General features: G+C 33.6%; 1 protein-coding gene across 1 annotated transcript in view; it reads left to right on the top strand.

Annotated features, from left to right (window-relative positions):
- Positions 1-27,638, top strand: part of LOC144845413 (glycogen debranching enzyme-like) — a 130,681-nt gene extending 103,043 nt beyond the window's left edge. The window contains exons 18-26 of the mRNA XM_078702722.1: positions 7,579-7,857; positions 8,867-9,092; positions 9,302-9,413; positions 12,173-12,308; positions 15,556-15,668; positions 15,858-16,060; positions 18,006-18,103; positions 25,414-25,501; positions 25,757-27,638. Coding sequence (XP_078558848.1) covers positions 7,579-7,857; positions 8,867-9,092; positions 9,302-9,413; positions 12,173-12,308; positions 15,556-15,668; positions 15,858-16,060; positions 18,006-18,103; positions 25,414-25,501; positions 25,757-26,044 — 1,543 coding nt within the window. The 3' untranslated portion in view covers positions 26,045-27,638. The remainder of the gene's footprint in view (positions 1-7,578; positions 7,858-8,866; positions 9,093-9,301; positions 9,414-12,172; positions 12,309-15,555; positions 15,669-15,857; positions 16,061-18,005; positions 18,104-25,413; positions 25,502-25,756) is intronic.

The raw sequence follows: 27,638 nt of genomic DNA on the forward strand, positions 1-27,638 counted from the left end.
TTGGATCATTCCATATATATAATAGGGAGCCACATGTATTCTACATTTTTATTACATCGTAATTCATGGATTTTACTTACTCGTTTTAAATTTAATATACTGCGGGTCCAATTTAATATTTATTTATTTATTTCCAAGTACATTAATATTAATTAAAGCACTTTCAAATTAATAACAGCACATTTTGTATGATTCACTTATTAATGGAACGTACCGAAGGTAAAGAAATAGCAGAGGGGATAAACAAGACGGAACAGCCTGGGTGGGTTTTTATGCTTGATAGAAAAATAACGTCTTGTAAAATACAGCACCAATTTTTTTCATTAGCAAAAACTATGAACTAAATCATCATAGGGAATTTAATGTACATATACCGACTGAAAAAAAACAACAAACAAATTGTACACTAATTATTGAAGTCAAGATGCTCCTGCCATCGTAAACGTATGCTATCGTCGTCTTGTAAAAAGAGGGACAGTCCCTTTCGCTTGGTAATATGATGCAGTTTGTATACACGCGTACTCGTATCGTATACGTATCGTATACGGATCGTATACGGATCGTATAATTAGGAAATTGTTTATAAATGATCGTATACGGTTCGTATATGTTTATTATGCGGGCAGGAACTTCCGAATTGACGTATACGTTTCGTATACGAAATGGACTTCCTATACGAAACATATACGAAACGTATGTAAATCGTATACGTTCGTATACGGCTTTTTTGCAAAGGGTTGACTCGCATAGTGCAAATAAAATGTGGATGAATTTTATTATTATTATTGTTTCTAGTTGCATATTCATGTGCTCTTACCCACGTGTTTTCATCATTATTTCCACTGTATATAGGCCTAGATCTCAGCCCTACAATTATGACAAAATTTGCCGTAAATAAAATATACCTCAGCATTTATTTAAGAAAAATATAGTAAAGCCAAATTTCTGTTTCTATTGTTTTATTTTGTAGTAAAAAAAACATTTTCCCCAGGCTCTTGTGTTACGAAAATAAAGCAGGCCTCCTAATGATGAAGATGGAGATTATGTTAACCAGTCAGTTAAAAAACCCTTAACTTGCTAATAAAAATGACAGCTCCCCTTGTTTGTTTACTGAATTTTTTAGGAGTTAGGGGGTTTTCAGCATTAAACTTGTCCAGTCTAGTCTGTCTTGTATATATAAATGAGTGACTTGATGTCCCACCACGCTAGTTTTTAGCTTGAATGAAATGCGTGAATGACTCTTAGCTAGGCCTAAAAGGGGACGGGATCGTAGTCACTATGTTTAAATACAAGGTGCATTTATTTATTTCATTTGTTAGAAAATATAATGGTAATCAATTGATACATGTAATTTGTAGCCTAGTTTTTTTTTAACAGTTGTATTTGTATCCTAGTTAGGCCTTAAATTATTCTGGCCTTTTTGTTGTTGAAATCCATCTCTCACACATTGACGATACAAGATGTCAGCCTAGGTCAAACCTTGTTTCGCGTCATAACAGGAAACGTTCTGATTGGATACAACGTTGACTTACAGTAGCGTCGTACGCTAAAACGGTACTATCAACCGTTTTCCACTACAACGCTACAACCGTTGTACAACGCGTTGTACGCTATCCCCAACTGTTCAGACACACATTCTTTTAGCGTCGTACGCTAAAACGGTCTAACGCCATGGGTCTGAACAGGGCCTAAAACGGTACTATCAACCGTTTTCCACTACAACGCTACAACCGTTGTACGACGCATTGTACGCTAATCCCCAACTGTTCAGACACACATTCTTTTAGCGTCGTACGCTAAAACGGTCTAACGCCATGGGTCTGAACAGGGCCTTAGATTTGTAATTTTACATTTTTTGTCAGAATTTCTAAATTTATTGCCACATAAACAACAAAGCCACAGCATTGAACTAGAGTGAAGAGACAACATTTCAACAGTTTACACTAAATCAGTACTGTAAACAATGTCAGAATAGGCCTAGATGAGTCTATCTTGATTGGTATTTTATTGCCGACCGATTGCAGAAAATTGAGCCGATACGGAAATCTGATTTTTTATTAAAATACAGTATGACCTTGACCTAGATAGCTGACGAAGTCTCTGATTTTCAATACGCAATATTTTTTGTGTGGCAGACGATTTTCCATATTCATATTTAGCTCTAGCTCGATTTTGTGGTGGCGCTGTTTGTTCGGGATCGCTTAAATACTTCACAAGTAAAACAATACAAAATAATACGAAAACCAATTTTATGCGAAATTTTCTTTTAATAACCAGTTTATTAAATATAGATAAAGCGAAAAACTATTGTAACTTTGTTTAAATTAATTTGTATAAGACGTGGTAAGCAATTTGCTATTGGTATACCTCGATCTAAAAATTCTCACGACTCGCTCTTCACGCTCTATTGAACATAATGTTTATAGTAACTAGGCAGATTCGCGCCCTTTTAATAGTATGAGGCTTTTTTTCTCAAAATGATATTTACGAAGTACATTGAATGAAAATCATTACACCCCACCAATACACCTTCGGGGTCGCTACTGGATATAAGCTCTGTGGTATATACACGTGGCTCAGCTCACACTCATACCACAATCCACAGACTCCAAAACACCAATTTATTTCAGTCAGTAACCGGTTTGTGACGAACGGCAGCTTTTTTCTTTACAAACAACAACAACAACAACAATATTCATATACCACGGGGTGCCCTAGCTTTTCCCTAATGGTTGTATTTTTTATATCGACTCGACTGCCTTTTTTCCATACAACCGCCAAGTTCGCCTTCACAAACCTCACTAACAACGGTCTCCTCTTCGTCCACATTTACATATCCACCAGCACTGGTAATTTGCATAACAACTTCAATATATAAAATGATACACCCGTATCACTCTGACCCTTACTATTTAATACAAATATTTCTTTCACTATAATAACAATCCACATATTTACAGCAGATTTTTAATTTTGTTTCTTTAAATGTACGGAAAAGTTTATTTCTTTAATTCATTATATGGAAAATAGCGATAGAATGGATTACACAATTGCAGACATGGTCAACGATACTTCTTCTTCATCACATTTTGTAAAGACTCCATCACATTCAACACCACTAAGGGTAAGCGAACGTCATAATAATACTCAGGCACATTCTCAGCGGCCTACTACAAAACATTTTTTATCAATTTTATACTTTTTTTAAAATTTTTTTTCAACTCTATCAAATTTTCAACTACTTAAATTCACACATATTTTATTTTATATTCTTATAAAAATATTTTTCAGTACAAAATATTTTGGAATCATAATTCTATAGTGTACATCGGCTGAGAAAATCTGGACTGAAATTGTCTGACCCTTTTATTGCTCTGACTACAAAGCGGTATGGCTGCAAGCCAAAGCCCAGTGCATCACACTGTTATTGGACACCTTTGTCTTCATCATATAAGTTAACGACTGATGATCACTCTCTAAAATAAATTCATTACCGTATAGATATAAAATAAACTTGGAAACTGCCCAAATCATGGCCAAGCACTCGCATTCATTAATCTCATAAGTGCGTTCATGTAGCAAAAGTTTTCGGCTGGCAAAACACACTGGATGTTTCACACCTTTGTGCTCTTGCATTACTGCCCCAATCCCTACGGCCGTCCACAGCTAGAATATGGTTTATGTTGATCTGGTAATCTTACAATTGATTTTAATTCTAACCTAGATTTTAGTGTTCTAAATGCGTTCTCTTGAGATTCACCCCACACAACTTTAGCAGGCGCACCCTTACAAGTCAAGTCAGTCAACTGTACTGCTATTTTGGCAAAATTAAGAGCAAGCATTTAAAAGATCTTACCTCTTTTTTTTGTAGTTGGAGCTGAAGCCTTCATAATCCTTCATAATTTTCTCAATCTTCTCTGACCTTCGATGGGCTTTCTGAACCTACACAAAACCTTACCCAAGACATCCAGGTGCTTTTCCCACGTCTCGGTAAAAATCAAAATATCATCTATATAATTAATAACGATGCCATCTCATTAAGCAATGATCGCATCATTCTAGAAAAAACTGCCGGTGCATTTACCATGGCAATTAAAAAGGCAGCACCTGGAAATAAAAAAGCCCCTGTGATGTGACAAATGCCATTTTCTCCATATTGGATTTTGCAATAGGAATCTGCCAATAACCCTTGGTGAAATTTTGAACAAAAACTTACCCCTTCCCAGTCTAGATATCAGGTCTCTGCATTTGGAATTGGCTCCAGATCAATTACTGTCACCGCATTCAATTTCCTAAAGTCTATGCAAAATCGGTTCGACCCATCAGGCTTCCTTACTAACACTACCTTACTACACCAAATTCGGTGAACACATCCTTATAGCGGTCCAGTAAGCATTCCATCTGTTTCCTCTGCCCGTCTTCTATAACCTCACTAATGTGCACATCACTAACCACCTCTTGAGGTTGTATCGGTGGTAACACCACTTTCAAAACACCATCCTGTCCACTGTCGTCTTCTTCAATTATACCAACGCCTGCCATACCAACTTCACTTATCCCCATGTCCCCAGCACATGTCTCTGTCTATAAATACAACTTAATAGCATAAGTTTCCTCCTGACCCTTTACCACAACCCGGTACACATGTTTTGAAACCCAAATTTACAATCTTAAACGGACCACCCCATTGCATTTGAATGTACCTGCCATCTTTTTCAGTGGCCAATGTGTGAGACATTAAATAAAAATTGTATATAGCACCCTCTATGTCAGTGGTGACGCCAGGCACGATTGACCATGTTTTTCGGGGAGAAAAATATGATATTCCCTAACAAAAATAAAACAATACCCTACTGAGTGTGTCAAATCAAGAATTTTCAAATTTAAAAGCCACTAAAACATCTCGATTTTCTGGAGGCTCCACCCATGTTGCGAAATAGGCGAGGAGGCAGGGAGAATAACAAATTTGTACCAGGCTGGGTATAAAGAAGAAAAAACAAAGAGAGCGTGTGGGAAAGACAAAGAAAGGAGAAAGAATTTAGGAAATAAAAAATGGGCTGATTGTAGATCAATGCTTGTATGTATTGATAAGTACTACTTTCTAGCTAATGGTAGCATAGATTCAGTATTCCAAGTGTCCCACTTCCAATGAAATTTTGAAAGGGAAATTCCCGGAAGCTATCAGCGAAAACACACAAGTATCTGTAGCGTAGTCCGACAGCAATGTTTACTACCCTAGTTGATTTCGGTGTATCTAAAATGAGGCCTATTTTCCTTCCCAATATAGCCAGACATTTTCAAAGTATACGTGTAATTTTCGGGGAACTTTATAGCCAGACATTTTCAAAGTATACGTGTAATTTTCGGGGAACTTTTTTACCTCAGCCCCAACCATGGTGGGGCTGAGGTACAACTCACAAATTTCGTCTAATTCAAAGTATAAGTACAATTTCTTGGGACCTATGTGACCCAAGGTCTCTGTGATGCGGCTGGCTCCGTCCCCTACCACACTATCCAATGGATACTAGGTCTGCGCGCATGGCCCCCAAAAATCCTGGCGCCACCACTGCTCTATGTTATGTTATATTAAATTAAAATAATCGCCCTCTATGTTTAATTTCTTGCCGAATTGAGTTTGGCTTTCCTGCTCAAATTAATTAAATAAAGGGTAGTCCTAGGCTATTTTTCCTTCAAAATAGGCAAGTTATTTTCAAAATAATGTTTTTCTGAATATTTTTTATGGATGTGCATTATGCGTGAGAGTTGGCAGGTGTATTAGAAGAGTGCCTTCTGTTGTTCATCACGCTCCATCACTTGTTGTTTCGCCTCATGTTCTACATTCTGTTTCTTTCATTCAATACTTTCCCTCTCTTCCGAAAATGTCAACAAATCATCTCCTTCCAACCCAATTTCCAAACAGATTTTAATAATTTTCTCAAAATTCATATTACTTACCCAGCCCTTCAAACCATATATTCACATGGCACAACCAATAACATATTTATTATACAAACAAAACAGTCCAAATTCTCTCCAATCCTATAACAACTAGGACAACAATGTATAAAGCAATGCTGTTGGTAAGAAACAATACTACAACACTGTATATTACTGTATACCAAAATAACAACAAATAGAATAGATTAGTCTTAAAAATATTTTAAAATATGCTCAGATGAAACCAACCATATCGTGAGCCCACCTTTTGTCACAAATTGGGTACATATGATAATGGTGGTCGTCAGTCCTGTAACAATTGATTTAATTCTTTCAAACGCCAGCCTTATTATATGCATGGATTAGATCTAATCATAACAGGGATCCTAACCCAATGAGAGACAAAAAAAATACAATCATCAAATACAGAAATAATTAGGTATCAAAACAATACTCATAGTCAGTCCACAATGCTGCATCCATGGAAAACCTAAATTTCCGCACCCACTGTTCAGCTCCAGCCTCGACTTCCCAGGAATTATCAGCTGGAATACACTGTTCCGATGTTTTCTCCTCCCGGCGCACACCCACGACATGCACAATTCCATTGAGCCAAACAAAGTTGAACGAAAATCGTTCCATCCCACCAATCCACTTTCGGGATCACTACCAGATATAAGCTCTGTGGTATATACACGTGGCTCAGCTCACACTCGTACCACAATCCACAGACTCCAAAACACCAATTTATTTCAGTCAGGAACCAGTTTACGGCGAAAGGCAGCTTTACAATATTCATATTCCCCAGGGCCAACATTAAACAGGAACATCAACAAGTTGTGGTACCCCAGCTTTTCCCTCATGGTTGTTTTTGTTTATACCGACTCAAAAAAAACTACCGTATAATAAAACAGTACAAATTTTGCATTATTCACACACATGCTGATTCATTAGAAAAGGCATTCCTTGATCTATTTATTTTTAATCTAAGGGAAGCTTATTCCAAATGATGGTGTCTACAAATGCAATTCTAAAGTGGGAGTTGAAATCATGATTCATTCTTGTGCTCAATAATATCCAAATAATCACTTAAATCAAGTCTTTACAAAATAGATTAGAAATAAACTAGAAACAAATAATGTATAGAGCTTGTATACATATGATATTCTAAGAAAAAGAAATAAAGGTGAAGAATGGGCCCTCAAATTTGAAAAGGTCATGCACCGTACACATTTTTTTTTGGGTAAATAAGAGTGGTTTTAAAGGCCAGGTGCGGGCAAAACATTTCTATTGATCATACATTCCAATAATTATCGATCTATAGTTTCTCTTATGTTTCATAATTTTTGGGATTGTGTTACACGAGTTTGTTGAAAATAAATACATGCCTGTACATGAGCTTTAAGTAAATTTCATATGTTCTGCCCCATACCTTAATGCCATAAATTAGATTGAATGAAAGCATATATAAAGCGTAATGTCATAATTTAAATAAAATACCTACTCTTTTCTTTTGTCTAGTAAAAATAAGCCTAAAGTGATTTTGCATGGAGGTAGGGAGAAAGCACATACGTACTGCTATCCCCTAATCCCTCCAGGAAATAATCCTTCATTTTCATATAATATACTTCTCTGCTGCAGATTTGTATCTCAGGGCTCATCATTTGTTAAAACATTAGCGCTTGGTTCAGTACAGATGTGTGGAATTGTACAAACTGCACCTCTTCCAAAACTATCACCAGCCCTTCCGGATGTGCCAACCATTTCTGATGAGGATACTGGGAAGAAAAAGCAGAATATCATCACTATGGCAGCTGGTCTACCACATTTCTCAAGTGGATTTATGAGATCATGGGGTCGTGATACATTTATCGCTTTAAGAGGGCTGCTACTTCTTACAGGACGCTTTGATGAAGCTAAGTAAGTACACAGATGAAGTAAAAAAGAAACAAAGTATTTAAGCCATGGTGGGTGGCGAAGCAAACTTATTTCACTGGGACGTAAAAGTCATGATAAATGGCACCTCTAGTTGGCTGGAAATTGACACTCCTGTAGCGCACTAGGAATCAGTAAAACCATAGTATTTTGTGTTTAATGCGAACGTTAGGAAGAAATCACCGAAAATAAGGTACTTCCGGTACTGTAAACGATGAAAATATTATTAGATTAATCTTTTGTTTGTTAATCTGTTATTATCATTCAACGTTATTTTCATAGGATTCTTGAATTTATTTTATTTAAATTTCTCCACCAATCAGAAGAAATGGAAGTGGAGTTGTGTCAGGATTTTTTCTAAGGACAAAATTACAACTCCACTCCCAAAGACTTGTAATAAGACTTTGTTTATGTAGAGCATCTTGTGTATATGTTTGTCTTGTGAACCTCTGAGGGTCCCTAATGATCAGCAATTGCTGGATTGATCACCCTCAATAAATATGGTTTAAAATTCAGCGCAGCCAGGGGTTTCCCCTTGTACTGTATAAACATGTGCACACAACATTGCATGTCACTGTGTCGTGTCAGTCCACCGTATGATTTTACATTTAGTAATCACGATTGTGACTAACGCATGCCTTCTTTCATCACGGTGAGCAACCACGAAAAAATTTATTGTAATTTTGTCATGCATATACTTCTGCTAAATGTGTGACAAATATGTGGTCACGCATGTGTTTGTTCAAAATGCGTGTTTCATCAAAAATCATTTTGAAATGCATGACCATACCACACGATGCGAGGCGGTTGGTAACTATTGCTATGTATTTGGCATCTATTTAAAAACATTTTAGTTATTTAATTCAATCTAAAACTGCTATTGTTCCCACTAGCACACTACTCAAAAGTGCAATACAAGTAATTTGACCAATAATTATGCGATGGATCATCCTGCCACTTGCTTTGAGCTTTTCTTGTTCCCTTCATCTTTTAGATACATAATACTTGCATTTGCTGGCACCGTTCGACATGGCTTAATTCCCAATTTACTTGGTGGAGGCCAACATGCAAGATATAACTGTCGAGATGCAGTCTGGTGGTGGTTACAATGTATACAAGACTATTGCAGCATGGTTCCTGATGGTACACAACTTCTCAAATGTAAAGTCTCAAGGATGTACCCATCTGATTCTGATGAGGCTCAACCTGCTGGTTTTGTGGTTTGTATAAAACATTAGATATGAATTATTTTTACAGCCATATATTGTTTCACACCATGTTGAATCTTATGATGGAAAGCCAAGGTTCCTAGGACAAATGAACAGAATAGTACTGAACATGTCAATAGCCCATTTTATCAATGGTAACTAATGTTTTAACCAAGTTATTATTGAAGTTATTGAATGTTATAGAATCATGTATTTTCTAGGATCAGGAATTATCAGAAGTAATCCAGGAATGTTTACAACGACATGCACATGGAATATCATTTCGTGAAAGACATGCAGGACCAGGATTAGATATCAATATGTCAGACAAAGGTACTGAATGTTATTTGACAATAACTATACTGTAAAGGTAAAAATGTTGGCGGCCCTAAATTTTTGCGATTTTACATTTACAACTATTTTGCGACCTTTTATTTTCGTCTTCTATAATTTTGCGAACCAAATTGGCGAATGTATTTTGCCTCCGCGATGAACGTCAAACAATTGAATAGCGACAGCAAAATGACTAAATACGCAATTCTAAATTTAGGTATGTAAATAAATACGTTTTGGCTACACAGTGGGCGAGGCATGTGTTTAATAGGCACGCCCTTTATTTTCGCGATAGTTCAATTGCAAAAGTCGTGAAAATAAAGGGTGTGTGAAAATATTGGGCTTTACAGTATATGCCAATTGTAAAGCTTGTTTGTTTGTTGATTATTGATTTAAAATTATCTTTATTTTTCCTGTTTTTGAAAGAGTCACAGAAGAATGAAAATATCAATATATGCGCAATGCATGCATTGCATTTATAGCGGGCTGCTTAAATGATTATAATCAACTTTTATTTCACATTTTTACCATTTACAGATGAAAAAATTATCTCAATAGTATAGTGTCATAGTATCTAATTTTCGATAAAATGCAGTTTGTGACCTTAAAGGCTAGGTGCGGGCAAAACATTTCTATTGATTATACATTACAATAATTATCGATCTATAGTTTCCCCTATGTTTCATAGTTTTTGGGATTTTATTTGTGTTACAGGAGCTTGTTGAAAATAAGCACTTTCTTATCAGTGGGGGGATAGTTCAAATTACACAATAAAATCTCTATTCTTTTGTACACAAATTTTGTAAATAGAGAAGCATTTTAAAAAGCTATGAAAAATAAACGGTGTGGTAAAAAATGTTATCAGATGACTAAATATAGGTAATATAACTTGAATTTTACATTTCTGGTATTTTTATTCAACTTCAGATTTTTAATTTTCATGCTATAGCAAAAATTATCCACCGTATATCCACCATCTTTTTACACCTTCTAGGGAGTCACCAGACATGTTATTACATAGGTTAAACTATACCTATAACTACTGAAAAAAAGTCTTCCTGGTTTTTATGGCAGAATTTTGCCAAATTTTGTATTTGACCATATTAAGGGAAATTCATGTTTTTTCGTCTTGATTTCTGTTACAAATATTTGATTATGTACAATTAACCAAATATTATAATTAAATTTCATGCCTGTACCTGAGCTTTAAATTAGATCGAAAACACCTAGGGAACGTGTCTTTAAGTAATATAATTTCAATGTAGCAATTTAAACACCAAAAACTCTCCTATCCATAATTTTTTATTGGTTATCCGCACTTGGCTGATAACCCCTTGTTATTGTTAGGATCTGTTTTTTTTTCTATCTTATTCTTTTGAATTTTGTTCGCAGCATATCTCTAATTCTGGCCAACATAAGATTGTATAACTTTGTCATAAGATTGACCTTTAGCTGTAGATGTGCAAGAAACTTTATCATATGACTTTAGAGTCGCGCAGCGTAAGTTACGCGCGATTTTATGAATTTAGCGTATTTAAAATTTAAACATAGAATGAAAACCATATAACAATTAAAATTGGAACTTAGCAAAAGTGTCATTTATATCATGCGCTAAAAAAAAATGGCATGTTTCACACACGTTTAAAATGCAGAAAATCAAATTCTAATCATGTCATTTTAAGCATGTAAAAACTTTCATGAGCGCGCAAATTTGTATGAGCGCAGTACAAACTTTTAAACAATTTCGACTTAAAATCATGTAATACGAGCACTTCGAATTGGACAATTCGCGCATGTTTTTGGTGAAAAAACTCAATTCGTCAAAATTATCCCTTTTTTTAACAGTCATAGATTCTAAACTACATGGTGAACTTTATTTTAGAGTTGTAGATATCGGATCATGAATCAATATGGCTAACCGGACTCGAATATAAAATATAGGATTTTAGCGCATCTCCACTTATTCGTATTACATTTCCCCCCATATTTTGATATTGTCTAGATCAATCAATTATCTTTCGCATGATTTACCATTTTAAAATTTGTTATGAAGTCATCATGTGCAAAAGCGTGGTCACTTATTTTTATCATTATAATAAATTTCAATTTGTTATAGCTCCTCAGAATGAAAAGTGTTACTCATGATTAAAACGTTTTCTGGAAGCTGTTGAATTGTAGATACGAATTCATGTACAAATTATGCGCATCGGATGTTGTGACGTCATCATATGGCCAGTTCAATTATAAAAGTCGTAATTTCATATTTTGCATCATAGTTCATGACATTTAAAAGAGCGCGCTTCCATATTATACGTATCCAAATCTCGTAATTTCATCTATGCTACACTGTATATAAAACATACTGTTATAATACCGCTATGATATAGGTACAATTCAGCACTGTAAACATATTTAATTCATGTCACAGGATGGCATAATAATTGTCGACGTTCATGTAGTTTAACGTATGTGCATGTTGCATTTCCGCGGATAACCCGAACTCGTCAAAGTGACTAGTTCAAATCTAGTTTTATTCTTGTGTTTTTAACTTTTGTATTTGTATTTAATGTGATCTACTTGTGATACCAGTGCTGCAACAAAAAATAAAATAATTTTTTTTAAATAAAATTTCTTCAAACTAATTTTGTGACATTTAGTTTTTTTGGCCATGCCTTAACCTATCAATTAGAAAAGGAAATCAAACTTTAACAATGGAAACTTAAAGCCTTTGATACACTATGACTGGTTTGGTTTAACAGGATTTAATGTCTCTGCTGGTATCGATCACCAAACTGGCTTTCCATTTGGTGGAAGTGAATGGAACTGTGGAACATGGATGGATAAAGTTGGAGAATCAGATTGGGCTGGAAATCGTGGACAACCTGCCACTCCAAGGTAATTCAAAAACATCATTACCATGAAAGGATGTGAGAGCAGGAGACATGGTTTACTAAATCCAAAACCCAGTTAAGCATCATTTGCAAAATTATTTTTATTATACATGCTGATGCTTACTATCAATAGTTTAAATCCATTTGATTAACCAGCAGTTACTTTTAGAAAAGCTGCCAAGTCGCTGTCATTGATACAAATAAACACATGTTGATTTGATTTAAGTTTAGAGCAAATGATTTGCCTTTTAAAGTTTTTTTGTATTCCCAATATTTATTTGTATTGTATTTCCAATTTTTTACTAAGGGTCAAGTCATATAAAGCTATCACCACTTATTTTCTATCTATTAGGATATTTTACACATTGTACACAGGTAAATGATGTACATCTGTACATCAACAGTCCATATCCAACAAAACCATGAAGCATATTGTCATCCCCATGCAAACAGTTATAAATTATGCTACCACATAGAATCAAATAATAAACAAGTTAGTTTGAGTCATCATACATTATTATTAAACCTAGATGTAGGCCAACTACTACTTTTTAATTCAATTCAATTCAATAAACATTTATTTACAAAATCTGAATACATAGGATAACAAAGAAACAGTATGGTATAGTATTATAAATTTTCAAAAAATGAAGGCAAAAGCCCTGAAAGATGTTGCGAAACATCTTGAGTTGGGTGAGCCTCGACAGAAGAAAAAACAAGTAAAAAAGAAAAGAAATGCATTGAAGAAAATAATAATACATTTCATAAGCTAAAATATGAATAACAGAAAAAAATAAAATCTGTTGGTACTGCAGATCGAGACATGACCGACTAATATATATTTAATAAGTTGAAAAGGTTTATTTTTTTAATTTTGAGAGAAGTATCTTTGGGGAAGCAGATTTTAGGATGGAGGATGATAGGTTGTTCCAATAGGTGGGTCCAGAGTATCGAATGTTATGTTGGAAAGAATTTGTTCTATGGGAAGGTATTGATAATTTATTTTTAGTATGTGTGTGATGGGAATGAAAGAAGGAATTGGAAGTAAATAGATGGTGAGGAAGGATGTTGTTTAAGGCAGAGTAGACAAATATGGTTTGTTGAATTAAATTAATATCAAGTTTGATGAGATTAAGATTTGAAAATAAATTAGAGGAATGGGAAAGCGGCGGTGCGCCAGATATAATTCTTCTTTTTTTGGAGGATATGCAATTGTTTGTGGGGTATGTGTTGCACCAAACAATATTACAATAACTCAAATAGGGAAGAATCATAGAGCAATACAGGATGTGAAGGATATTAGGGGGTAAATAAGAAGATAATCGAAAAATAATACCAAGGCTTTTGGAAATTTGGTTTTTAATTACACTATGCGTGTTTTCCACGTCAGGCCAGAGTCAAGATGGACACCTAAGAATTTAGCTGATTGAACAGAGGGGATGTTTATATTTTCTGTGGTAATATTGTATAGTGATGGGTCAACATTATTTAACTTCTGAGGAGTCCCAAACAGGATGAAGTTACATTTTGTATGGTTAATAGAAAGTTTATTAGCAGCAAAGTATTGGGACAACATCTCAAGGTGGGAGTTGGTTGTATTAACACAGTTTGGATTTCAGGGTGAGAATAAGTGACAGTTTGTGTCCTCAGCGTATAGGTAAAAATCAAGTAATAGGGAAGAAAGATAGATATGTCCATTAGACATCCATGATTTTAATTTTTTTTTTATTTTTGGAGGGGAAAGTGTTTATTATAAAGTGATTTTAATTTTTTTTTAAATTATTATATGCAGTGTTGGGATCGTCAGTATTTATAACTTCAAGCCATTGTTGTGTAGCCACATCAATGCGAAAGTTTTCCAGGGATGTATAGTTTATTTTTCTAAACTCATGCATTTCTTTCCTATTTGAGCCAGTTGGAATATTATTAATAAAAGAAATATTGAAAACAGGAAGATGATCAGAGATATCACAATACAGTAAACCGCTTTTGTTGTGATGATCGAACTGATTTGTAAAAATGTTGTCAAGCAGAGTAGCAGTGGTTTTAGATATACGGGATGGTTTGTGAATGGTTACTCTAAACAGTGAATTTATAAAATGGCGGGCTTCGTTATTAAATTCACTGAAATCGCCAAGGATATACACAATCTTGTTTTCTTTGGATAATGTGAAAAGAACAGAATCTAGTTCATCTGAAAATGTGTTTGGGTCAAAAGAGGGGGCCTATAAACTGTTCCAATTAGAATGTTTTTTAAATTTGGTCTGGTAATTTCGATAAAAAATTGATTCGCATGTAGAGGGGTGTAGAGTCATGTCATTTCTTGTAGAATACTGAAGGCAATCACGAATATACATGGCAACACCACCACCAACTTTATGGTCTCTGTGATTTGCAGTAAAATGGTAATTTGGGAGCTGTACAAGAGGGTTATCATATTTAAGCCAAGTTTCACTTAACCAATGACATCAAATTGATGCTTGGTTGTTTCTAAGAGTTGTTTAATTTGATCAATGTTTTTAGGGATACTTCTAGAGTTAAAATGAATTGAAGAAAAGCAGTCAGAATTAGTATTCGGGAATGAGTTGGGGTAGTAGTATTGAGATAAGTTAAGGTTGTTAGTGAAAAAATGTGTATCAGGATCAATATTAGTAGTAAAATTGTCAGAATCATTTAAAAAGGGTGAAAAAATTAAGTTGGTTAGTCGGTCATGTTGCGAAGTGCTAGAGTTTATATCATTTGCATAGTACATACCAAAAAATAAAAATGTGTTACAAAACAAAAACGTCAACAGTTATACGACTTAACGTTTTTAAAAAAAAGAGAGGGAAAAAAAAAAGAATCAAAATTGTAATTTAACATTTGGTTAAAATTAAGTTAACTGATATTGATAAAAAATATGATGTGGTGAATGAAAACAACAAAATAAAAAAAATAAAAAATGATGGAACATGTATTTATTTTTAAAGTGTTATTATTATTATTTTCCTTTCAAAAAGTATATAACTTATCTTGATGCTTAGCATTGTTTCCCTGGCTGACCACTTTCACTTCTCTTCTTTCCACTTCCTCTTCTTCAAGCCTCTCATCCTTGACCCAGCCACTCTCACCAGTTTAATAATAATATCATTGTCAAACAAAAGTTAATGATGAAAATAGAAGTAACAATAATTATGATTATCAAAATAATGATTGATAAATGAAATTCAAAATTGATATAATGAATAATACTGTGCCTATATGCATTACAGGAATGGTTCTGCGGTTGAGATCGTTGGGCTATGTAAAAGTACAGTTCGATGGCTTAAGGAGTTGAATGACAAGGATCAGTATCCATATAGCTGTGTACAGATATGTATTGATGGTAACTACCAGCACTCCATTTTTAAACATTTAGACATATGCAGGATATGTTAACAATTATTTATTATGCTTTTACCAACTGTACATTTTCTTTATATATAATTCCTACTGTTTCATAATTGTTTTCAGGTTTTTTTTTCATTTCTTTAACTTTAAAATATGAATATGAAATCTGTTGTTTTATTTCTAGGTAAACAGTGCTCTATGACATTTGCAGAATGGGACAAGAAAATTCAATTAAACTTTGAAAAGAAATTTTTTATTAGTGAAAATGCAGACACTGAAGCTGACAAGTTAATAAATCAGAAGGGTATTTACAAAGACACAGTTGGAGCTACTCAGTTCTGGGCTGATTATCAGCTTCGACCTAACTATCCCATCACCATGGTTGTGGTATGATCAATCTTTTATTTCTCTATGTAGGCCTAATTAGAAAGAAGTAAATATGATTACAACTTCATCCTCCTTGTTTGTACCTCCTTTTACACCCCTTGAAAATAAATTACAAAAAACGAACAATTAAAAATAAAAAAATAAATAAAATAAAATAACAAAACATAATGTTAGCATAATGTAGTTTACAATATTTCATATCATAATTCCCACCGGGAGATAATGTAATTAGAAGCCTAGCTCTCTTGGTCAGACGTTATATCGGCCTAAAAGTGGGAAGAATCCTGCCGTCACACCTGGGTCGAATCATACCGCATTCAGCTATTGCCTATAGCAGCTTAGAAATAGTAATAGTATGAAACATAAACCTAGCCTATAGTGTTATCACTGCATTTGGTGTTTGGAAAAATTGTAAAAAGGTGCTCAATGTTTGGCGGCAGGATCGAGAAACATGATCAAGAATACAGTTTTGTACTTACCGCCTGTTTCATTTGAAATGACGCACGGCATCACTACCGCTATACTATAACTGCAGCTGTGCTGATCACATGTGCTGCTGTCTCGTCTCGATATTGCTAATTACCCGACTGACCTAATTGTGACGTAGGAAAATGGCAGAGAATTACCGAAGTTCGGCAGTTGCAAAGAAATTGGTCTAAAAAACACATTTTTTTTTACAAATTTGCAATTCTAATATAGATTAATGGAGAAAGGGAAATTAAAAGGTGCCCCAACGGCGCTAGTATCGGACTTACGGCCTAGGAAGAGATAGAGGAACAAATTTTGGTTTAGTGCTATTATATTATAGATTATATTATAAATTAATCAGATAATTGTTTGTGTACTAATTATGTTTAAAATTATTTTCTTAGTAAGAACAAATCAGTATATTTTAAAGGTAACATTATATAAATAAAAATAACAAAAAAAACTTTACAATGTAAACTGTAATGCGTTTGTCATGAATGTATGCATGATCAGCGTGTTTTAGACGCAAGGCATTGGAATTATCGTACGCCTTGCGCTTGATAACAAACTTAACGTGATGCCTTTTATTTATATTTTTGCCGAATTCTCTCTCGACTGTATTTTTTTACTATTGACATAGCCATACGTTTTATTCAATGATAGTGATTTACGAAAAGTATCACTTTCCTATGATTAAAACGGCCCGGCATGGTATTTCGACCACTGAAGTAAATAACTTAGGAGGTTGTGTAGTTGATATATGACGTAATAACTCGCGAAACATGGCTGATGAGACTCTCAATGTTTTTCAGGTTACTTACGGTTTTTTCTGTGGCTGATGCTTGTTATACTAATCCACATTTACTTTGTGATCCTGAAAAGGTTACACTTTTTCCTAAAACGGTTTTAGTATTACTAAATGCTAAATTATCCGAAGTGTTATAAATAGGATGGATATTTTCTTGCTGCGGAAACACGATCTAAATCATTATTTAAAAAAAAACACATTTTTAATGAAGTATAACAATTAAAAATAGCGTGTATAAACAGTTTTGCAGATTTGAACTTGACTGTACTGAGCATTGATATAAATTGCCACATGTTTTACTCACTGAACTACGATATACATTATGCTCCAGGGATACGTGTCATTAATTAAAACTCCAATGATGGAATCAGTCGTTATGGTTGGCTGGCCGGCACGATCCAGTCATTGCGGTACACAACAGAGGAGGTTGTGTAGTTGATACATGAGTTAACAACTCGCAAAATATGGTCGCTGAGATGCGTATTGCGTGCGGCCCATCAAGAAACATTAGTGTTCCAAATGATTCAGTGGTTTTGATGGAGATAGGTAAACTACGCGACCAATTTAGTAGCATTAATATATAGATTGACTTTAATTGGATTCAAGTAATAATATACTGTATTATTTTTTAAAAGGAAACCAAAAAAACAAACAATTTATGTTTTCTAGGCTCCTGAATTGTTTACTGCAACAAATGCATGGGCAGCTATAAAGACAGCTGAGGAAAAATTGCTTGGACCATTTGGAATGAAAACACTTGACAAAAGGTATTAATAATTCCTTTCATTACCCTGATCCCAATAATATTCAGGGAATATTTTATATAAATTATAATATACAAATAATATACTTTGACGAATTATAGGTGATCATTTTTATTATATATTATTTTATATATTATATTATATTATTTTTTTTTAAACATGCATGTACTTTAACATACGATCGGAAATGTACGCCATCCTATGACATGATGCATATACGCTTATAGTGCTGAGTTGTACCTATTATGTGTCAAATATAATAGTACAGTATACTGTATATCCATATACAGTGTACTGTAGCATAGGTGAAATTATGGGACTCACATCATGTTCTAATTTTTTAGTATGATGACATTATCAAAATAAACTTAAAGATGACAATTTTGAAAGATAATGTATTGAGCAAAAAAATATAAGGTTTGGAAGAAAATTTAACATGTAGATGCTCAATGGCGCTCTTTAAAATTGTTATAAATGTGACGAAAGAGATGAAAAAACTACTTGGCCATATCATAACGTCACAACATCTGATAGGCTTAATATTTATGTGAATTCATATCTAAATTTCATCAGCTGTCACAATGAATTAAAATCATCAAGGTCACCTTTAATTCTGAAGAGCTGTGAGATATTCAAATATACACTGAAGGTAAAATTACTTGACCCACGTTATTCAAGTTTTTACGTGTGATGACGTCATCATCATGAAAATGGTGGCAACTCGTGATAAAAATAATTAATTTAGCAAGCGCATACTGAAATTTGAACGGCAATCGGGCTCAAATAACGGAGATGCGCTCTAGTGAATGTGATACACCTACACAAAAAGATAAAAATTCCTAATTTTTAAATTCAAGTGGCCATTTGATGACGTCACAACATTTTGTATGTCAAATGTGTACATGAATTCATATCTACAACTCAATGGCTTCCCGAATAAGTTAAAAAAATTGGGGGTCGACGAAACTTTTGAAGAGTTATTTTGATTTTAAAAATGCCTTATTTTTAGCACTTTTGTGCAAATAATTTACGCAATTTGTCATATTTAATGTGCTCGTATAGCACTATTTTAAGTCGGAATGGACTCAAATTCAGTGAATGTACTAAGGATGGTGAGTACAATGCGATTTGTACAACAAATTTTATTTTTTACGCTTTCTAAGAATCGCGCGCAAAAACGTGTTTTTGCGCAGTAATTTGTTGGAACATGCAAATTCATGCTCTATATTGATCAAAACTTAATTTTGAACTTTTTAAATTTTTAACGCTATGTGCGCGTGCGCTTTATTGGCTAATATTTTACCCTTTACCTAAAGTTTACATATAGTGAATTTTATTAATATGTGATAAAGAGTTATGGATATGATTGATAATGTGATTTCACAAAATGGCGTATAAATGACCTCACAGATGAGTGATCACGCTGAAAAGCTAGGACTAAACTAATTTGTTTTAAAGATACTGTGAAATTTTTGTGATTATCGACATTTAACTTTTGCAGATAATTTACAAAATCTGTACAGAACAGGGGAATAATTTCGCCAGTGTAGCATAGCAAAAAGCTATACAAAACAACCTTATTGCTACACATTTTAAAAATTGTGTAGCAAAAAATACAATTTACAAAACTATGTTTCTCGACTCAAAAATCAGTTTGATTTGCAATTTTGCTAAACAAAATTTTAAAATGAAATTTTTCCCTGTCAGAAAGAAATAAATAATAATAATAATAATAATAATAATAATAATAATAATAATAATAATAATAACAAATAAAGATTTCATACAATAACAATAGGTGATCATTTTAAATGATCACCTACATATGTATTTCAACTCGGCTCGTGTCTCGTTGAAATATAACCTTTCATCATTCACATCATGCCATTATTTTACCATTACACTCATAAACATTCATTATTTGTATACTATTGCATGCCATGTGACCCACAATCGTCCAATCAAATGACAGGAATTTATTTAGGTGTTATATAATAGGTGTTATTAGGGGAGTAAATCCTATGCATTTCAGCTGAGAACAAGCAAAAATACACTTTAATCTGTGTTTTTAAATTGTTTCTTGAATATGAAATGCTTCAAAGTATTTCAGAAGATAATCTAGTATTCACACAATAACAGCACTTTTGCTCATAGAAACAGAACACCTGTGATAAAATGTTTTAGTTGATTTATTTTATCCTCAAACATCAAATTTTAGTTATTGCTTTCATGTAAAATTAGCTTTTGTTGAGGTTAGGTAAGATTAGGTATCTTAAATAAATTACTGTACCATTGGTTTTATGATCATCATATGCAAATAATCTGGTAATTAATAGTATATCATAAGATTATGTTGTGACCTTATATGTAGATAGTATCTTACATGGTATGCAAAAATGTTGATTTTTATGCAAAATATTTGAGTTCAAATGTACAACACAGCACCTTGCAAATAAATATAACTAAATATGTGCAATAAATTAAAAATGTCTGATACCACTTTATAGACACAAGCCTATTAAGAGTATCCTTTTGTTGGTTAATTTTGACTAAACAATCGTCAACTTACCATCATCTTTAAAAGAATTTTTTAAATCACAAAATAATTAATCTTGATAAGCTTATGTTGTTCATTTCCATATGTTAGTGACTTATAATTGCTAGAATATTGATTTAAAAAATGTCAAAAATATTTGTGAATATCACAATATTTTACAAAATCCATTGTCACAAATATCTAGTGCGAGCCTTGTCTACCTGTGCCTGCGAGTGAAACAAATGAAATATGCATAAACAGTACAAGTGTATATCCAAGTATTTATTCATCTGCAGCCCCATATCCCAATATATATTCTATTATATGTTATATGTACTACGAGTAACAACTCGTTCTGGGCATAATGAATTTCATAAATACTTGTTCTAAGCTACATTTGAACATCATCCGCCATCTAGGATCCAAGTTAGGGGCCAAAATGTGGTCAAAATGCCCCACTTTTAATGTTTGTTCGTTATAAAAATATTTCTGTTTCTGCACGTAACCATACATGGGGTATCAAAATGACCAGAATTGTAGTAGAAAATTATAAAAGTACTGTATTTTACTGTCATAATCGCGTTGGACTGCAAAGATTTAGACTATTACATGTGCTGATTCCATCCTTACTAAAGTTGAATTTATCGCAAAGTCTGTCTTTCTTGACGTTACGTCAAGTAGAATTTTTTTCATGACATGATCAATAGGAATTTATTTATTTATTCTGTCTGATCTTTATACTGAATGACACTTTCAGTGCTAAAGCATTGATTCCTAAAGTGGTTCAGTAGAGAAACATTAACAATATAATAAACTAAAAATAACACAAACATAAACACAACAAAGTCATTTACATTGATTCTCATTGGCTCTCACATTCTGTGATGGCATCTTGTGAAATGAATTAAGTCTCCTTCAAAACTGGGCGCGCAAGGGGATACATCCGCATTGCAATTGAGCAAGCAAATACCTTATTATTATTATTATTATTTATTGTCATCAATTCCCATAACAATACTTCCTGATTTGCCTCTTTGTACTGTATTTTACCGTTGAAAGCATAGGATTCTTGCCAATGTCACATAATACCCGTCAATGATCACAACATTAAAACACTACAACATGGCCATCCATAGTACAATAAATATTAATAAGCAAAAGTTTGTGGGTATACTTGCGACAGGCAGTTGGACGATAAATAACTAGACGCGTACAGCTCCGCTCATCTGTCTTTGATCTACCACTCTTTCCAATAAATGAATCACAGACTAGACACGTACATCTCTGTCATCTATCTTCTATCAATCACTTTCACTGCACCACGAACAACATTCTAGATGCGTACAGCTCCGCTCATCTTTCTACTCACAATCTTTCTACTTGACGGTACCCATCGACGACCTCAACTGGAGACAATCTTTAGTCAATGCTGATAGCCCAACGATAGTCATTCACCACCCGTCCAAAAAAACCAAACACTAACAACCAGTCAGCTTTAAAAAGAAAATAACCCAAAGTTCTAAATGGTATGCCTATTCAATTAACATCACAATACAATACACCGATTAAGGTGTTTAATGGCTAGAGTTACAATTTACTCACCGTCGCAATGGCTGACTACAGTACATACGAGAGTGGATTGTACAGAGAAGGCCACTGTTAACTATCAGCTAACTAACGAACGTATTCCACAACCGCTCTATGGATTCGCCCACAATGTGATACTTTTACTAACCCTGTAGTCCCTGATACCGGCAACAACAACGTGCTCGGCTGCCTACTCGAAGTACACTAACTAAACCTCTCCCTGTAGCTATACAATATGACTTGCCATGCATCTTTGCATATTAATTACTATACAGCTGAATTATACAATAATACATTGTATGACATGCCAATCACGCATTTTCTATAACTATTGGCTCTAGATTCAACAATTGCAGGTTTCCGTGACATCCATCATCCAAATATTTATACTAATTAGTGAAACCCTATATCATTTCAAATATAAATACTGTTTTAAGATTTAAAAGTGTAAAATTACTTGATAAGTGGATAATCAAAGTTGATAGTAATATAAAATGTTACTACTAATTATTTGTCATCAAATGAATAAGATAATATGTTGTGAACAAGAGAGCGCTAGAATTGGCAGCACTGATATGCCATGACCATTAGGGGAGGGGAATGTACCTGTAGGTGAAAAAGTGTAACATAAAGTCCATAACGCCATGAGCAATGATCGATGGCGCTATACAATTGGAAATTGTTATTATGTTCATTGTTTTTTGTTTGTTTGATCTATTTGAAAAATACTCAGTATAATTGCATGAAATGAATACAAATGTATAAAATAAAATTCCAGTTTATTTTATTCAGTTATTTATGAATCTACCCTCTTGTTATTGGCGAATTTCTTTTGCTGTTGGTTGGGTTTGGAAATCAAATAAAAATAATTTACTATTTTGCATGCGTGCCACAGTCAATCATATTATGCCCTCTCTGTTATTTCAGTTAATTCCTGTATCATAGTTACAGTTAATGCCAGCATATTTTTAATGCCAAATGTGTAGTCTTACTACTCTTAAACATTTACTGATTTGTCTTTAAACTTGATGATTTCTTTTAGCGTGTTTATGACAGGAATTCCTTGAGTTTAGTAGCTCAAATTTCCTAAAGGTATTAAATGATCCAACCATATTTATTAGACAATGCTATTAGTGCCTAAAGATTACAAAAGCTTTTATCAGGGGGTAGATCCAGGGTTTTTGCACCTAGAGTGTGTCACCCTTTTTTATATCTAAAATTAATATTAATGCTATTTTAGCGCTTTTTTGTTTGAAAAATCCTGCATCTACCCTGCTGATTGGACTGACAAAGTTTGAAATGAAATACTCATTAATGATATTCATCATTTTTTTCTTTTTCATATGATTCTCTTTTTTTTCAAAGTATTTCAGCTACACTGTGCTCCCATAACTTAAGCTCCCATAACTTTGACATATCAATGTAATCTTTTTACTTTACTTCCTTATTGTCAAGATTTCCTTGACAAAACCACATCCTAGACAACATAAAATTGCATTCATGTTGTATGTGTTGTATATTTGAAGGGGTGTTTATTTTTAACTAAAATACCATGTAGTCTAAATAGAAAATAATATCTATGATATATATAAATTTAGTCAACCCCATTATGTAGACGCCTCTATTGGGGGATGGGGACACTTTTGAATATGCCAAAGTTCAGATTTTTAATTTTTTGTACCCTAGATAGGTAGATTCAAAACTATTTAGCAGGCCTATACAATATTGTTCCATATTTCTCTCTTAGGAAGATATATTAAGGGTTTTTGTAAAAAAAATCTGATGTCAAGAGATTTTTACTGTCAGCAGTAAAGTTGGTCATCACTTTTGCGATATCCGGGTGGCAATTACAAAGTGGCTGTTAGTGGCGGTGGTCACAATATAAAAACCTCTGTATAAAACGTGCACAGCTGTCCCAATATAAACAAGCTATTCAAAGTTAATGAACAGAAGTATTTTAAATGACACTTTGCAGACCTCCCAACCCCGATAATTGCGGGAGTCTCCTGATATTTTGAGTCATATCTCCCGCTTTCCCGCTAAAATGCAATTTCCCCCATTATTTTGGATAAACTAAAAAAATCTTCTGATATGTTTAAATTTATAATTTCTGCTACTCTAGAGAGAATAGAAAAAATGTTTATAATCCATTCATGCATTGTTTAATAAGTGAAATAATGAGTTGCCAATGCATTTTTCGCACCTATTATAGATGCCAATATTTTTAGGTTTTTCATAGAGCCCACTATGGTTTGATGTATTATAGCGCCTTTAACTTTTAAAGTTTCGTAAAAACCTCCCATTATTTCATTTGTCCAAGGGTCGTCTGCACTTTGCAATTTATATAAACGGATGCCAGGTTTTTTGCGAGAAATCATTATATTGTTATTAAACCTGTCACTTTGTGCCTTCGTATTGCGAACAATATCATAATTTCATCATACATGTCATGTTTTGTGACAATTGCACTGATGTAACGTAATCTATGTGCCGCTTTACACATACCTGTAGAAAGATGCTAAAATCCACCTCATTCTAGGATATGGCCCTTGTCAGTTTTTTCCTCTTGCGCTCAACAATTCCGAGAGTTAACTACAAGATCCTTCTGAACTACATGTCATTTAATATTCTTATACATCAACTCTGTGACCTCAATATAATCACACTCACTACATTCCCCAGGATGCTATATTTTGTTTTTTGTACCCCTCATGAACGCATCACAAAATAAACATGCAGAATTCAGTAGTCATATGCATAGGAGTTGGCCGGGTCTCTGGTCTCTAGGGGGGGGGTAGGTGCCATCATGAAAACCCCTTATCACCTTTGTTTATTTTTTTTATAATCATTGGTCAATCATTATAAATATTAACTAATTATAATATTCTTATTTATTCAGAATAGATTACTGTATTTGACATTTGCTCATTATTTACAATACCTTAGTATATTGTGTAATTAACAATTTGTTGAACTGAACCAAAGTATTTTAACTGGTACCATTTATTGCCGGGTTAGATGAAAGCCTTATTGTAATCATACAATAACATCACAATTGTATTTTAATAACTTGATACATTCAGATTGATATTTAGTTGTTATTGGAAGTGATTTAGAAAGGAAACGGTTTCTGTCATAATTGTAATCATTTTCTTTATCTACTTCTCATCATTCTGATGTATATATATAGTGATTGGGTATACAATGGTGTATATGACAATGGCAGAGATGGTACAGACAAAAACTCGGCAAGGGGTTTTAATTATCATCTTGGACCTGTAAGTAGTTATTAGTACACTATTGCGGTTTTTTTTTCAGGTTACCCTTCATACTTTTATTTTTAGAGTAATATTTCTCAGGTCACATTTTTATTTCAACTGCATTTCTGCAGTTCAAATTGTAAGAGATTTTTATTGGACCGAGTTCTTATTTTAGTACGGTTAAAGTTCAGCATTTGAACATAGGTACATAGTTGTTACTCCCTGATTTCAACTATACTTGGAAAGAATTAATGATAAAATTTAATTAAACAGGAATGGATCTGGCCTATAGGTTATTTCTTACGTGCAAAGTTGCACTTCAGCAAACTACTTCTACCAGTCACAGGTCAAGCTGAGGTCATCCGCCAGGTCCAACAAACACTAATACCACATCATCAAGCATTAGAATCATCGCCATGGAGAGGATTGCCAGAATTAACCAATGAGAATGGGACTTACTGCAAAGATAGCTGTCCAACTCAGGCATGGTCTATGGGTTGTATTTTAGAGGTTTTGTATGATTTAGATAAGATTATTAAAAACAAAGACAATATAGATTAAACAAATAGATATATGCACCAGTTAATTATTTTAGGATTGAGGTGATGGTTATGAATAAAAAGAAAAGTAGAGTCTGTGATTCCTAGACCTACAATGTTAATTGGAGGTGAAGGGGATTTTAAATAAAGTGATTTTAGTGACAATATTCTTGTGTTGGAGTGTGGAACAGAGAAACGATTTATTTTTAGTCATTATACAACGTTTTTCCAATGCTGTTAAACAGATAGACTTATTCTGCAGTCGGAAAGCCGCGTTGGTAACGCATCACTGATTTCATTCATTGTGAGGGCGCGCTTCGTGGAAAATGTTGGAATTTTTGCTATTTTAGTACACTTAGAAAATGGTATAATTTTGATATTAAATGAAATCAATAAACGTATTTCAATAGTTGAACTACAAGCGTAAATAATGATAAAAACTGTGATCTAAATTCCACAGATTTTTTGTTTCAAGAAATATCATTATTTCATGTATAAACTTTTTTACTTTCATTTTTTTTTAAATGATGGTAAAAAATCATTAAATTTCATATTTTCTAGATAAGGTTTCAAAGCGAATTTAAAATCCTTTCAAGATAAACTATTAAGCTATCTATTAAAATAAAAATCTAATTTTAAGCTTTCTTGGGATGCAACTCCCACTAATCAAACCAAACCTACTACATTTCTGTTCTGTTTCGATCGAAAAATCGCCATTTTGAAACTTTGTTTACGTTTTACGAAGCTGGTACGAATCGTCCCGGACCGAATCGTGTCTGTGTTCAATACGGTTTTCATGCAGGTGTATTACGTCATAGGCCTAAGATTTCAATTTGCTCCCCGATTATTGTTCTATTTGGTTTCTGAGCTAGGAAAGGCTACCTACTATAATTACTTACTTGATTTCTAGCCTAGCTAGGCCTAAAAATAGTATTTTCTAGGCCTAGCTAGGCTGAGTAATTCTGATATAATACTATATTAGATAGGTAGGCCTACCCTAGTGAGTGTTAATAATAGTAGCTGGGTATTCTATAGTCTAGGCTGGTGGTAGGTCTATCCCAGCTCTGCTCATATACCAAGCAAGAAGAAGCCTGAAGGAGAAACTAGGCCCAGAACAAATAAAAAACTGTTAAAAAAACAATAAATGGAAAAACAAAAAAAATTTTCAATTTATATATGGGGAATGTTTTATAAAATTGGGCATGTTTGTTTCAGAGACTCAAACGTGTATTTTTATATGGTCATGTTTTTAAAAAAGATAATTATGGGCCCAGCTGAAACCAAGATATAAAAATATAAGTCCATCATTTACTTGAGTATTTTTACAGTGATTGGTTGGTACTCAGTATTTCAGTATCTGGCAGTAAATGTCACACTTGTATATAAATATTACTTTATTAGATACAACTTGCATTTCACACACCAATTTTTTGTTTACGTATACAGAATGTGAAAAAGCAGTTTTTAATACAAATATCTTTCAAACAATACTGATATAAATAGTAAATACTACTACTGTATATAAAAACTTGCTTTTATTTAAATAGCACCTTGTTCATCAAACATAACAAACTAGCTAGGCCTATATCATATTAACTTACGTGCATCTTACGGTT

This window comes from Antedon bifida, chromosome 6 (assembly GCF_963402885.1).
Source record: "Antedon bifida chromosome 6, ecAntBifi1.1, whole genome shotgun sequence".
NCBI classification, from domain to species: Eukaryota; Metazoa; Echinodermata; class Crinoidea; order Comatulida; family Antedonidae; genus Antedon; species Antedon bifida.